The sequence below is a fragment of the Abramis brama genome (assembly GCF_963993115.1).
Source record: "Abramis brama genome assembly, chromosome: 14".
Taxonomy (NCBI): domain Eukaryota; kingdom Metazoa; phylum Chordata; class Actinopteri; order Cypriniformes; family Leuciscidae; genus Abramis; species Abramis brama.
The window spans coordinates 34,743,208-34,758,159 of NC_139976.1; the positions used below are offsets into that span (position 1 = coordinate 34,743,208).

Below are 14,952 nucleotides of genomic sequence, written 5' to 3' on the forward strand. Positions count from 1 at the left end.
TTATTGCAACAATATTTTCTTTCATTCTTCAGTATGCTGAATTAAGGTGTCACAATAAATGTTTTGATAAAGCAAACATGAAGTATTGGAAGAAACCACTCTACCATTGCTTGAAAAAGTCACCTGTTAGTCTATGGAAGCCCATTTCTGCCACAATAAAAAAAATATGCTTTTGTAAATTGTATCAACATACAAAATCATATGTATGAGATGAAGTCAAAACGACCCAAGTCGAAATTGAAATTATGACATAAGTCAAATTGACAAAATTGCAATGTCATAATTTTGACTTTTTATCTCAATTTTGTGTTAGGCTTACACTGCAAGTAAAGTGAATGCAACAGAATAAAATTAATTGTGATTATTTGCATGACAATCATCAGCGTAAAACTCATGATCATGGCAGGCCTAGTGGGAAATCAGTTTTCTGAAGGCAGGTGTTCAAACAAACATGTTTTCTGTTTATAACACTGTCCCACACAAAATCCACAGACCTTCAGTGATTTACACGTTCTTGACCTATATAAACATTTACTAAATGTCAAGCCATATGATAAACCATTTATCATAGCGACCACTAAACAAAATATTACTAATGGAACACATGTAAGGTCAGATGAATTCACTGCACAGAAGAAAACAAATTGTAAAACAATACTTGCTTCGGACTTGTTACAGAAAATTTGACTAAAGGCGTATTAATATATTGCCTGATGACTGATGTTAAAGTCACATTGCATTTGAGACCTCTGCAGCTGGTTTTCTGAATCTTTTAATTTAAGTTGAAGGGTGTTTGGAGTTAATTTTTGGCTCTTGTTTGTAAGTATTGACTGTTCAGGACAAAGTCTAACACAGTCTTTTGTCTAACACATCCCTCTCCTTCCCAAGATCCAAGGTCAGTCTGACATCTGCTCGGTTCCCTTGCTTCTCATTTCTGCTGCATTTTTTGGCATCTCTTTTTCTTTCTTTTTTTATTCTTTTTTTTTATGTATCCTAATAATTATGCAGTGGTTAATTCAATCAGTTGTAGCATCAGTGCATTTTCCAAAATATGAATTAACTATGCTGTGACTTCAAAGTGGTTATTAACCAGTAACTATATCAGTGTGGTTCCAAATCCAGTGTATCAAATTTGATTTAAAACTTCTTTAACTTGTCAAACATTTAAAAATTAGCTATTGATTTTGTCATATTTCACAAAGTTAGGGCACTGCCCTTCAATCTTAATGTCCCAAAGTTCAAACGGCACATCAGTCATTAACCAGCATGCCTAAAACGAACCTCCCCTCTCTCTGCCCCATTCATTTGCTCTCATCCTATCTGTTTATTTGCACTGGAAAATTGCACAGAACCTGCATATGTTAGTCTTGGCATCCATAATAACAGGTGAGAGAAGTCATTTTGGAAATTTCCTGACAATTTCAGCCTTTTCACCCCACTTCTGTGGTAGTTCCATTTTTCCGGAGTTGGGCATTAAAGGGAATCTTTTTCTGCTTCTTTCCCATGTTTATATGCTTACAGGTGTCACTGATGTTTGCTCTGTCTGTGGAAACCAAATCGTATTGGTCTGTATAGGTAGATGTGGTTGTATGCAGGCATATAAACAACGCATATGAACTGAATGAGCATTGAAATTGCACAATATTAAAGGATTTCTGAAAGAACAGCTGCAATGTGCAACTCTTAAGATTAGATTTGTGCAGGGATCAATTGGTCACCATTTTAAGTTTCGTTAAAACCCCTCTCTTAGTATCTTTAACTGTCAGAGCAGTGGAGATGTGTTCTCTTCTTCGGCCTCCAGTGTTAAGTCGTCTCATATCTGTGCGGCTCAAGAGTGTGGCTGCCCCGCAGTCCCTGAGGGCAAAACATGGTCTAGACCTCTGTAACCCCTCATCGCCTGGCTTTCTGACCTTTGAGGATCCTCAAGCATTCAAGGTGAAGAGTTTCTGGGAGCTGATCCGAGCCCTCGGAGTCTTCAGGCTTTGCTCGTTCCCTGTGCTGGTTAACAACTGTGGTAAGGTGAGGACATCAGCAACATCTAGATCCTTGTGTTAACCACTAGTGAAACAAACGTACTGAATCAATGTGAACCTATGAAGTCACCACTCATAATTACTAATTAAATCTATTTTATTTGTACAGCACATTTCACAATACATAGTTTCTAAGTAGCTTCACAGAATGATTGTCAAAGTAATGAATATGCAGCAGACAGTACTCAACCAGAATGCAATTTTTGCTGCCACGGGTCCTGGATAATAAGATAATACAAGTTATGTGGTTAGTAAACACCATGTATATAGTTAAGCAGACCTATAATGAACAATGTTAGGTAATGATTACAAACTTGTGATTGTGATGATTACAATAAAAGGATGATATTTGACAGTTTTGTATGTTGATCTAAAAAGCTGGACTCATCAGATGTCTTCACGATAGTTGGTGCAATCTTTATTTACTTTGGGATGCCAGAGCATTTTAGGCAAAAGATGATAATTTTGTGATTTGATAATTTCATCATATTTATACTTGTAGTACAGGTTTATGAGAAGCATTATGCGAATGCTTGGCTAAAGAGTTGTCTTTAGTCTGGGTTTATATAGAGTGTGTCTAAAGGTGATGATACACAGGGCAACTTTTTGAGCAATTTTGCTGGGCAATGTTGCCGTCAAAGGGCAACCGGATGAGACACAGGGCCCATGGCCGATCTAAATTATCCAGATAGAAATGTATTGCCCATTTTCAATGGGAAAGTGCCCAAGCAACAATTGCTCAAAAAGTTGCCCTGTGTATCATCACCTTGAGACTCTGAGCCCCAAACATTTTCAATAAGGCTATTCCAGAGTTTAGGAGCCAATAACTCCCTTGGGTGCAAGAGATCTAATGTTTCAGTGCCCAAGCTTTAAAAATAGTTTTTCCGCTTATTTTACTATTATCGTGTTTAATTGCAATCAGATTTTTTCTCAGTCCTGTCATAAACTTAACTTAACATAAACATTAACAGACACAGTCAGGTCTAGAATGGACTATAGTACATGCCATAGTATGGTTAGAATATAGGTTATCATAACTTGTAATTGATGTTTAAAATTTTACTTATGGTCATTTAGTCCTAGAGAGGACGGTCCACGGACAACATCTACTTATGGTAACATTTCTCATTATCTCTCGTCTAACAAAGCTAATGACCTTTGCGAGGACGGTTTTGGGTACGCGAGGTTTCTCCATGGTCATACGCCCATCTGTGTACGCTCAGTTTGTTGCCGGGGAAACAGAAGGTGAGATCGCAGACTCCATGCAAAAGATGAGCTCGCTGGGGCTCCACCCCATGTTAGCCGTCCCCATTGAAGAGGACCTAGGAGAGAGCACTGGGTGAGACATTCAGATTTTGCCATAAAAATATAACCTCACTTTAATAAATCAGACAGCATTGAGTGGATCAAGTGCATTGTTGCCTCTATGAGGGCATGTTTTTGTAAAGACAAAACATAGATCATCATTTAATGTTTATAAAAAATAAACTTCCACCTTGAATTTTTGCACAAATGAATTTGTTCACATGACAACACTGCCCTGGCCCTTTGCTCTCTGCTTTACACATATGCAAAGTATTTGTGTAAAAACCGAAGCATACTTGGGGCTTTACTGAAGATGAGCTGCACCACATGGTCCAGTGAGCCCAGATATGCAGCTGCACCATGAGACCCATTAAGCCCAGAGGCTGAGCTGCATCACGGGACCCAGTGAGCCTGCACTTGGAGCTCCACATTATACATTTCTCAGGCTTTTTTGCCCTATTGTACCAATAACTTTTTAGGTGAATTTGCAGTGATGCAATATAGTTTGCAATATAGTTTATAGTTTTATTTATTAAGTGGTGGGATTGTAAAACATTTAATTCTCAGCAAGTACCAACTTTGACTTTGATCATGGCACACATTATATCTACAGGGAACAGCGATATGAAGACAACCTGGCAGCCATGCTGGATTGTGTCCTGATGTCTCACGTTAATGGCTGGAGTAAGAATCCCATGATGCAGCTGAAGATCACAGCACTAGTCAGCCCTGAGCTGTGTGTGGGTGTTTCCTCTCATCCCAATATAAAGATTGATTCTTATCAGTTGAGATTAACAAAGATTAAGGTTCTTTGTCTGAGACACTACCAATCAAAAGTTTGGAATAATGAAACATTTTTTTTTTTATGTTTTTGAAATAAGTCTTTTATGCTCACCAAGGCAGTAACAACAGTTGTAATTTGAAATATTATAACATTTGAAAATAACTGTTTTCTATTTTAATGTACTGTAGTCCTGTGATGCAAAGCTGAATTTTCAGCATCATTACTCCAGTCTTCAGTGTCACATGATCCTTCAGAAATCATTCTAATACGCTGATTTGATGCTCAAATAACATTTCTTCTTATTAGAAATTGCTAGCAGTATTAGTAGGCTAACTATATTAAACCCTGTTCAGGTTAAGCTGACGTCTCTGCTGAAGACAGAACAGTATGATCTGAACTTGCTTGTGAGAGCCATGGAGGGAGAGGTACAGTAGCAAACCATAATCTTACTGTAATCTGCTATTTATTTCTATTTATTCTTATTGCTTTAGAAGGTTTTCTTTTTCACCGATAGGAAGTCGTGTTTCCTGGTCTGACTGAGAGTGAAAACACACACTTACTATTCAGCCTTCAGAGACTCAACAAAATAGGAGAGGTACCAAAATTTAAACACACAAGTTAACAAAATGTTAAAGCTAAAAGAAAGATAATGCTGGGAATGACTGAACATACTATCATGTGTTTAGGCAAGTGTTGATAAAGTCCGTGTCCTGGTGGACGCTGAGTACACTTACATGAATCCTGCCCTGTCACTCATCACCATGGCGATGATGAAGAAATTCAATCAACAAAGTGCCTGGATCTGGAACACATATCAGTGCTATCTTAAGGTTGCCATGAACCTTCATTATTTAGTGGTCATTAAAAAAAAAAAAAAAAAACTTTTCTGTATAAAAAGCAGTCTATCTCTAATGGCTTTACAGATATACTTGTTTCTTCACATACAGGAATCAAAGGATCTATTACTTGATGCCGTTCAGACGTCCATTGATCAGAGTTTCTGTATTGGGGTTAAACTCGTCAGAGGTGCTTACATGGACAAAGAGAGAAAACTAGCCCAAAAAGAAGGGCGAACAGATCCAATTCATGAATCATGGGAGCGCACTAATGACAGGTGATTCTTTGACTCCAAATGACATTAAAACTGGAAAAAACGTTATCATTGAGAATTTCCAATGGGTATAAATAACCTGGAAATATATAAGATTGACTATCTGTGTGAAACTTTTTTTTTTGGATTTTTTTTGGTAATATGGATTTTTGGATCCATATTACTCTTTGTGATTGCACTGTATAATATTTATAAATAAAATTAATTGCTACCATTTAAAAAAACTTTTTTTTTTAATCTAATAGACTACAATTACTTTTTACCCTTACAATTTGTGTTTTGCAAGTGCTGTAAGTCCTTTTAGGGCCAGTTTTTTAATGTCTTCATTTACTTACAGTTATAATGGATGTCTGGAGATCATGCTGAACCTCATTTCAGAGAAACCTGAACGCTATATGATTATTGTGGCCACTCACAATGAAGAATCAGTCAGACGGGCAGTGACACGGTACACCTTCATAAATCGCTCATTCCACTGACAAGTCATTATCAGCATTGTAAAGAAGATCAGTGTTTATTTGTATGTTGTTTCTGTGTTTCAGGATGGAAGAGTTGGGGCTTCACAGAGATGGAAACTCTGTCTGTTTTGGTCAGCTGCTGGGCATGTGTGACCATGTCTCTCTTACTCTGGGTGAGTCTCATTTTATTCAGTAGCACTGAATGAATTCATTTCCTTCACATTCATCTTCTCTTCTCAGCCCAGCATGGTTTCTCAGTGTACAAGTCAGTGCCGTACGGCTCAGTGGACGACACACTGCCATATCTGGTGCGAAGGGCTCAGGAGAACCGCACTGTGCTCCAGGGAATCCGTAAGGAGAGAGATCTACTCAGACAGGAGCTCCGCCGCAGACTCAAAGAAAAGATCACGGGGCCCAGATAGAGAAACTTCAGAAGAGAGAGAGAGAGAAGAAAGAAAAATCAGGGTAAAGGGCAAGTGGCAAAAGACTTTCAATACATCTTAACTCATGCATTTGACACATTAGCCTTTGAAAGTCCTTCTAGGAGATAAAATAGTGCCTTCTAGTGGACATTTATGACGATTTAGAATTGAAGTGAGCATGAAATCAAAACTGTCCCTTTCTTAATGCATGTTTCTGTTCTTACTATATATAATTGCATTAGAATCAAAATGCACAATTCATCAAAATAATCCAAAGAAAAAAGTTTGCCTTTGTAACATATATTGCATTAAAATCCACATCAGAAGCATATTATTAATCACTGTGACTGTGGACATCCAGGGGTATTTGCCACGGTTGTCAGTTCAAGAACAACAATATGAGACTCAAATAAAATATATTAAATTATATCAAACCACTTTTCTAATATGTACTCATTTGAAGCGTCTCTCTCAGCACCCTGTGCTTGAGTGTAGTGCTGTTTACCTAACCTTATTTTAAACCCTCTCTTTGTCTATCACCAAATGGAAAAGGAGGAAAGAGAAATCAATGGAGGTGGGAAAATGAAGGAGGGGGTTGAGGTAATTATCACCTGGACTTTAATGACTGTTCCTGAGTTTCTAACGCACACCCACTCTCAACACCTGACCATGAGCAAATGTTGTGCAGAACTGGAACCTGATGGTTAAAATACTGTGAGAGAGGTGGATTGTTTTCACAGATATGTCAGTTTGATTTATTTTTATTTTTAAATGATATTCTCACTTTCATGTTCTGTCACAATTTGAATGTGTAATACTTTTTTACTTTCTTTCTGAACTATCTGTGCCCAATTGCATGTAAGTAACTTATGTTTTATTGTGGTTGGCTGGCACAATGCAGCAGCCTTATCCACATTTTTTGTCAAGAGTTTCAGTACATTTCTTTATCTTACAATTTGAAGAATTTTAAAAATCTGCAAAAGCAAACTAACCGGTTGACTGTTTGCCTCATTCAAGTATTGGTCAGGTATTTGACCAATGAAATTAGATTTACTAATAGATTTTATTTCATGGAAGACAGGAATAAGGAACACTGTTATGTTGTGATGTATGTTAATTAATGTGCAATGACTTTATACTGTATACAGTGTAAGGTATATGAACACTTTCTGGTTAGTGGAATATTAGTGCGATATGCCTATAGTTTAATGTGATGAACAACATCTATGGTTACTTTGCTAGGACATCCAGGGGACAGGAAAGGTCTTGCAGTGTTTGTTTGCGGATGCAAACTGATTTCACATTTTGGTATGTAATTTTAATGCAATGACATTCAAACATTTAAGTGTTTAAAACTTAAACCTGACCACCATAGAATATGGATTTGATGGATTTCATGTATACACACACAATTTAAAAACAAATTATGGAAAAAAAAATACAGTTAAACTCATTCAAACTTTATTTTCTAATTTAAGAATACAAATAGAAATATACAGCTTTATTCGACTTCATCAAGCATTGGTTAGGATAAAATGTACTAAAAACCTTCTAACAATTCCATGACTAGCATAGTTAAGATTTTCTTTTTCAACCATAAACACAAATAAGGTTTACATTTTAAACTACTACAATGTTTGGGATTTTCTCTTTTTGTCTCACATGGCATGGCCTCCAATGCAGTTATATAATGTGCAGTGCTTCCATCATCTTCAGCGCAAAGTCATTGACTGATGCAGTATCCTTGCAAACTTAGCCTTACATGTTATTTTTCTGTTTATCTTCAGAAAACTGCTCTTCCACCAATGTCAAAGTAGGGCCCCTGACCATGAGCATGAGAATGCTGTGGCTGTCTATAAATATGCCTGAGGGGTAAATGCAGGGAGGATCGAGGATCCTGGCAAAGACGGAGTGGGTAGGAAGGAAAATGGTTATAAAGGGACGGGGGAGCAGGGGAGGAGAGTGAGGGATCAAAAGGAGGGAGCAAGGAAGGGTGCAGTACCATATCTGGCAAGTAGGGGGCAGCAGAATTGAGCTGCGAGAAGGTGCCAATCTCAGTAGGAGCTACAGAAGGGTATGCGCTTGATGAGGTAGGACATTGTGGATGGTTTGAGATTGGAGGAAGTGGGGGATTTAATTGAGAGGTACTTGAGGTTTGGATTGGGTGAAAGGACTGGGAGGTGATTTGAGTGGGGTTTCCAACTTGGGGTTGAATATGAGGGAAGGAGGGATTAGGGTATGACTGGGTAAAGGTAGATTGAATTTGGGTTGGGTTTGGGATCGCAGGGACACTATAGATCGAGTTAGATGAGGGCAGAGTCAGACTCTGAAGAGGATGTTGAGCAGATGGGATAGAAGTTGGGAAGGGGTAAGAAGTGTGAGATGATGTTGGTGCAGGATTTTGGAGAGGGCCAGGAGTAGTGTGTTTCGGCAGAGATGCAGGGAATGGGGGGACCGGGTATGCTGTGGTATGGTGCAGTGTGTTGGAAACCGACTGCATAGGGCCTTGATGGATAACATTGGTGGAGGGAAAGGAGAAGGATCCAGTTGTTGAATAAATTGGGTTTGGAATTGCTGAAATAGTGCACAGACCTGAGGATTGTGAAACTGGAAAAGAACAAGTTGTTGGAGTTTGAGCAGATCCAGGGGTACTCAAGTTGAGGTTAGGGATCTGTTGAAAAGGGGGAAATGGGAAGAGTGATGGGTTTGTCATAGAGTTAGGGGTGGACTGTGCTGCTGGAGGGAAGGGGAATGCAGTTGGCGTCATATTTGAGTCAGAAGGGGTGGGAATTTGATTAGGGTTGCACTGTGACACCGGTTGGAAGGGTAGGGCAGATTGGGGTAGACTTTGACATTGAGGGGATGTTGGATCTGGGTCGTTTGAGGACTGCACTGGAGGGAAGGGAAAGGCTGTTTGGGTTGGGTTTTGGATAGCAGGAGTTGTTTCATTGGATGAGCTCAATCCACCGTCGTCCACCTGATTTTGGCCAGGGTCAATAGTTAACCCAGAACCTTGACAAGAAGAGGGGGGGATAGATTGGAAAGGGGGATTTGTAGGTGTATGGGGACTTAGGTTGTCTTGGGATTGGTCTGTTGGAAGAATAGAGTGGTAGGATGATGAGGAGAGAAGGTGTGGAGAGGTGGAGTGAGAGATGGGAGGGTACGAAGAGCCTGGGGGAGAGGTCGTTGAGGAGGGCATAGTCGTAGAGGAATTTAGACCAGGATAGTCTGATGAAGGTATAGAGGAATATGTGGACATAGAGGGTGGCGATGAAATTGTGGAGGGCTGGGGGAGCTCAAGGCCAGAGTTCTCTGTAGAGGACACCATGGAATAGATGGAAGGTGACTGATGCAAAGGCACTGATGCATGTGATGAGGATCTGAGATGAGCAGTTGGGAAAGTTGATGTGTATCCAGGAAGGTCCATCATTTGACCAGACCTGTAAAAAAAAAAGTAGACTATCTTTAACCCTGCTCAAAAACATTGAAAAAGTGTTTAACAGACATAAGCATATAGACTTACCCATCCATCAGTGTGTTGTTCACATTATTTTCAGGGGTTGACTGTGGATGACTTTCCATTGAAGAGGGAATCTCAGAGGTCAAGAATGATTGTCCAAGGACAAGTGGTTGGTCAGAGACTGTCTCATCTGGGTGGGATGGTACTTCTGTGTGAAAACCTGAGTCTGTAATTGGGAGGGCGGAGTTTATAATGGAGAGGGCGGAGCTTGGGAGTTCCACTGATTGTGGGAGGAGCTCAGTGGAATCACATGGGTCACATGACTCTGAAAGAGGGAAGCAGGAGAGCAATATTTGAGAAACCAAGTATTTTTTTTGTGAAGAGAACAGAATAAATCATGTATTTTTATGTTTCACTTGTGTCTTGGTTTTGAAAGATTATAGATTCTGAAGTAAATAAAAATACATTATTATCCTCACCAATATCCAACGATTCCTCTTGATTGCATGTAATTTTCCTCTTCAGCCTTGCATCTCTTTGTCTGAGGAAAACAACAGAAAAATATTCCGCTCTCAGTCCAGATGTCTTAAGACGTTTTTGTGTTTAAATAAGAAATTATGTGTACTATTAGTGAATTATTATTTAATATTGGTGTATAATTGGTGTTTAACTTACTTCTTGCAGTTCATGCCATTCTCTCTAAAGCCTTTCGCAAAAGGATTTGAGTTTATTTTCAGTTCAGTGATCTAGGAGAAAATAAAGAAAAAAATTATTTTCAAGAAAACAGTCTGTAATTATTTGTTTATTAAATGGAAATATGTGTCTTTTTCATTGTGTTAAAATTATTTGATATTGATCTGAGAAATGTATTTTTGTTTTCACCTTGTTGTTCTGGTATGCAGTGACCGTAATAAACTGTGTTTCTGGGAAGATGAATGAGTGTTGGGCTCTTCCCCACATCAGCACATCACGGGCCTCGATCACATGCACTCGTGGCTGGTATCGATGTAGGGAATGGAGAATGATCTTTAGGAGAAAGAGTGTGGGAAATCACTGTTACAGTTGTGGTATTGCTGAGGTCATGAAGTCATGATGCCCAAAACAAAACATATATAACACTTTATAATTAGTTGTATTATTATGTCATGAACAAACATATTAAAGTGCTTAACAGTTCAAATGTTAATATACAGTGGCTCAATAAGAATTTGGGCACTAAATTCACACAATATCAAACCACCAAATGGCATTTTATTAAAATGATAAAATAGATAAGCAGTTCAATAATGAATACAGAAACATTAGAAAACTCAGCGGCTGCCAAACGTTAGTGGCACATTTAGTTTAAAAACATTAGTGACTGTCACTCAGAAAAGGGAAGTTAGATTTGAGAGAAGTCTTGCATCATTTGTTTCCTCTCACAAACCTGGTTTGATATCTGTGTTTGATGTAGTATTATCCATGCAATGAAATTCACAAATAGTTTTTGGAGCCACTGTATATTATAGAAAGTGTCAAAAGTATTGTAACAGTATTCTGTTTCATTTAACTATACATTACTGTGCGGACATAGTTAAACACCTTTGAAAAGTTAGTTTTACCCAAATTTAAAATAGTAGTATAATAAAATCGATAACTTTATTGGGAATTTTAAAACGGGTATTGAAAGATGCCTTTTTACTCACATATCCTTGTGCGTCCAGAGTGTTATTGGTGAGTTTGGCCCGGTGGAAGGATATGCTTCGGTTCTGCCAGTGTTCTCCAGTTGCGGGAGAGTCTGGGTGGATGAAGACGCGGTCTGGCAGCCGAGCCTCTGCGCCGCCAACCACCTGCCAGCTGCTGTCTTGGAAACGATAACGAGAGGAATCAACAGGTACAATGTCTAAAAGAAGAATGTAACGCAGAGTTGGGTTCAGCCCTGACAGCTTCATTCGCAGCTGTGGAAACATTCTCCTGAGGAACAGAGAAGGATGAGAAAGGTTATGGCATTTTACCAAACTGACCAAATGTGTCGTAGAGTTTGCTGGTGGATATATTCTTTCCATACTCAAAATGTGCTCACCTGCCCTTCTTAGTGACGATCATCTCAGTGCCAACTGTGCTGAACTGCTTCCACAGAGACGCGTTCTCAAGCTCCATTTTGACATTATCCTGTGGAGTCCCAGGAGTCTCTGCAGTGGCCGGAGGAGGCTGCAGCAGTCGAGCGGGAAGCCCACGGGCTGCCATGTCACATGTAGTGGGATACATCGGCACATGTGCTGCGGGTTCACGATCTATAGGAGAGATGGGCAGACAGGAAGCAGAGGGTGATATCTGCATGTTAGAATTAAACTTTTAATATCCATCGTATTCTTTATAGTGGAAAAAGGTTCTTTAGATTATTTTTTGGGGATCCAGAAATGGTTCTTCTATGGCATCGCCTATTTTGGAACCTGTTTTAAAGAGCTAAAAGCAGAAGTCTTGACGTGTTAGATAATGGCTTGATGAGTGTTTTATCAGTGAAACATACTGGAAATTTCTTAAAAGTCTCCTAATGCACTGCTTATCTCTACCCAGACAGTGCCATAGTGTCGGCCCACATCTGGTACCCGCATGCACCAGATGTGGCCCGGATCTGGGCCAACACTATGGCACTGTCTGGGTATTCAACTATAAGCCCTATTTTCACAGACAGGGTTTAGATTAAGCCAGGATTAGGCCTTAGTTCAATTAGGACATTTGTAGCTTTTATAAACGTGCCTTACGGTGTCATTGTTACAGTGTAGTTATATATTTAAGTACTTATTAATATTAATTAAGTGCATGTACTTACTATAGAGTTAGGGTAGCATTAGGGTTTGGTTGAGGGTTAGTTGCATGTAATTATGCATAATTAACTGTTAATACTATTGTAAGTACATGTAACATATGTAACAAGGACACTCTCTTTCAGTTAAAGCTCAAACATGCATTTTAGTCTGGGACTAGGCTTAAGCCTTGTCTGTGAAACCGGGGGTAAATATTTGAGACTTAATTATTCTAAGCATTCAGCACTCTAATAAATAAAGGTTCTTTATTGGCATTTTTGATTCCATGAAGAACCTTTAACATCTATAATCCTTTCCAATGCACAAAAATGTTCTTTATATTTCTTACGCTAAGAAAAAATGTCTCTTTTAAGAACTGTTTGGTGAACCCAAAATGGCTCTTCTATGGCATCGCTGTGAAAACCCCATTTTGGAAGGTTGTTACTTGAACTGAAGTGCTGTTCTCAACTCACTGTCTCCCATTAAATCTCTGCAAACACTCACATACTAATTTAAATGCATGGACATTTCTGCTTTCTTTTATGATTTTGTTCCATTGCATTGAAAGATCTGAACTCTCTCTTACCTCTATAATAGCAGTCGCTCAGTCTCTGAGGTCCCAGGGCCAAACTAGGGTACATTTCCACACCCAGCATGTTTCTAGACGTCCTTTTGTCCTTGCTTCACTTTTGAGTTTATCAGTATCAAATCAACACCTCGCTCATTGAACTTTCATAATAGAGAAATTCGGTTTCAAAGTCTTCTGCTGTCTTCCTTGGAGCCTCCGATGACTTTTCCTTTCTGTATCTTCTCTTCTAATGCCTCTGCGTTTGTCTCCTCGTGTGTTATATAGGTGAGCACACCTTCACACGTTTACCAAATGGTGGTGAGGTCTTCACACTTCATCCCTCTTCTGTTTCTTCAGGGTCCATCTTTTGGGCCCAGGTCTTCTGGTCTTAACACAATGGCTAAATAAACACTAGTCTGTTTCTCATACACACACACACACACACACATTGCTTAGCACATCAAACTTAAAACATCAATGTAGTATTTGCGCTTCGTCTGCTTCATCCAAAGTTAGTATTTTCTAGACATTGAGTTGTGTCTGAATTGACCGGTATCTGTGATTCTGCATCACGTTGTACTGGCCCACAGAAAAAGAAAAGTCATAAATAATATTTCTTTAATATCTTACATAGTTCTGCTAGACAGTAATGGGATTAAATGTAGACTATCATTGAAGTCTTTCAATACTTAAATGTTGCTCCTGAGAAAAACAAATTGTCCCAAGGATATGATATTCAACACTTTTTTCCAAAATACCTTGTAAAAATATGAGCTATAACTGAGATAGTACAGTATGATTAAAAACAAGAGTTAAATAGTAGAGATTTTTATTCATCCATGGTACACTTTACAGTAAATTTGTTTTCAATGAATTCAGATTAGTTATGCAGTATCTATCATGCTACGAATGTAAATTGTTTATTAATCTAGGTTAATGTTAATATATGAATAAACTATTGTTCACTTTAAATTCATGTTCATTCATAATAGGCAAACTAATGTTAATTTATAAAACTTTTTATTACATTCTATACTGTAAATATACAAAATATATTTGTATAATATACATGTATAATATACATTTGGAAAATGTTTATTAATATTAGTATATTATGTTATGTTTTATATTATATTGATTTATTTTTGGTTATGATTTAAGAGTGCATGTGAGCGAGGGGCTCTTTCTTGAAGAACTAAGATCTCATGGATTTATCTGCTGACTGAGCTGACGTCAGGTCGATTTCATCCCACAATGAAAGAGGAAGTTCAAAATGAAAATGAATAACAAAACTAGTATGATGCAATGGCACAACCATGGACTGTCTGTCCCACTACCGCTATCCATATATGGGTTTAACATTGACCGGATGAGGAGTACTAGATTCATTGTTATGTAATACTAAAAGGATTTGATGTCCAGTTTAACGTTGGCCTTTGACCTCAGCTCAGTTGGTGGCGAGGGGTGGGGTGCAGGTGGAGGCGTACGACACAGTTTGGTCTTACTGCTACAGTTTGGTCTAAAGTAAACACAGGGGTTCAGACACTGCATCCAAATGTCTTTAAAAGAAACAACTGCTTTGGACGATGACACTCTTTAAAGAAACCATTTTTACTAAACTGCCTACACTCTTTAAAAAGATATAGTTCTTTACACATAATTAAAACCATATCATCCTGAAGAAACGTTTTTGTGTTGAGTATTCCCGCCCTTTTGTTTTTAAATCTCTAACAAATCCTTTCAATCAACCTAATATACAGACACTCTCAACAAGTACTTGATATCTTTCTTGAAATGTCTACACATTTTAATTTTCATATTGTAAGTTTGGTTTCAAGCTTTCAAATTGTTTCGTATTTTTCGAATTTGAACAGAACATGTGAGCAGCTCTGGTAAGATGAGGATATACTCCTCTGACCAGAGATATTGAAATTATGATCCATATTGTTAGAGTTCGCAATTATTACTTGGGTTTATGAATAAACATGCTTAGTCACAAAAACATTAAATCTATTCCATCTTTGT

At 38.3% G+C, this 14,952-nt stretch overlaps 3 protein-coding genes across 4 annotated transcripts in view; 1 reads left to right on the top strand and 2 right to left on the bottom strand.

The window, feature by feature from the left end:
* The window catches only part of LOC311096687 (integrin alpha-X-like), a 569,425-nt gene that overhangs the window by 194,738 nt on the left and 359,735 nt on the right, over positions 1 to 14,952 (bottom strand). The window lies entirely within an intron of this gene.
* prodh2 (proline dehydrogenase 2) lies at positions 1,252 to 7,100 on the top strand. 2 transcript variants are annotated; one of them, XM_084136015.1, is made up of 11 exons: positions 1,252 to 1,386; positions 1,522 to 2,019; positions 3,182 to 3,372; positions 3,952 to 4,078; positions 4,476 to 4,547; positions 4,637 to 4,717; positions 4,809 to 4,952; positions 5,070 to 5,236; positions 5,571 to 5,681; positions 5,776 to 5,864; positions 5,932 to 7,100. In XM_084136015.1, exons 2-11 carry the CDS (start codon positions 1,777 to 1,779, stop codon positions 6,111 to 6,113), a joined length of 1,407 nt encoding a protein of 468 aa, XP_083992141.1. In that variant the 5' UTR covers positions 1,252 to 1,386; positions 1,522 to 1,776; the 3' UTR covers positions 6,114 to 7,100. The 2 variants fall into 2 exon arrangements, with proteins under 2 accessions (XP_083992141.1, XP_083992142.1); XM_084136016.1 differs by having other exon boundaries at positions 3,257 to 3,372.
* Positions 7,770 to 13,103, bottom strand: tbx6 (T-box transcription factor 6). The gene is made up of 8 exons (XM_084136005.1): positions 12,946 to 13,103; positions 11,636 to 11,846; positions 11,259 to 11,526; positions 10,456 to 10,599; positions 10,249 to 10,319; positions 10,053 to 10,114; positions 9,637 to 9,898; positions 7,770 to 9,553 (listed from the first exon to the last, which is right to left on the bottom strand). The coding sequence occupies exons 1-8, from the start codon at positions 13,013 to 13,015 to the stop codon at positions 7,897 to 7,899; spliced, it is 2,745 nt and encodes a 914-aa protein (XP_083992131.1). The 5' UTR covers positions 13,016 to 13,103; the 3' UTR covers positions 7,770 to 7,896.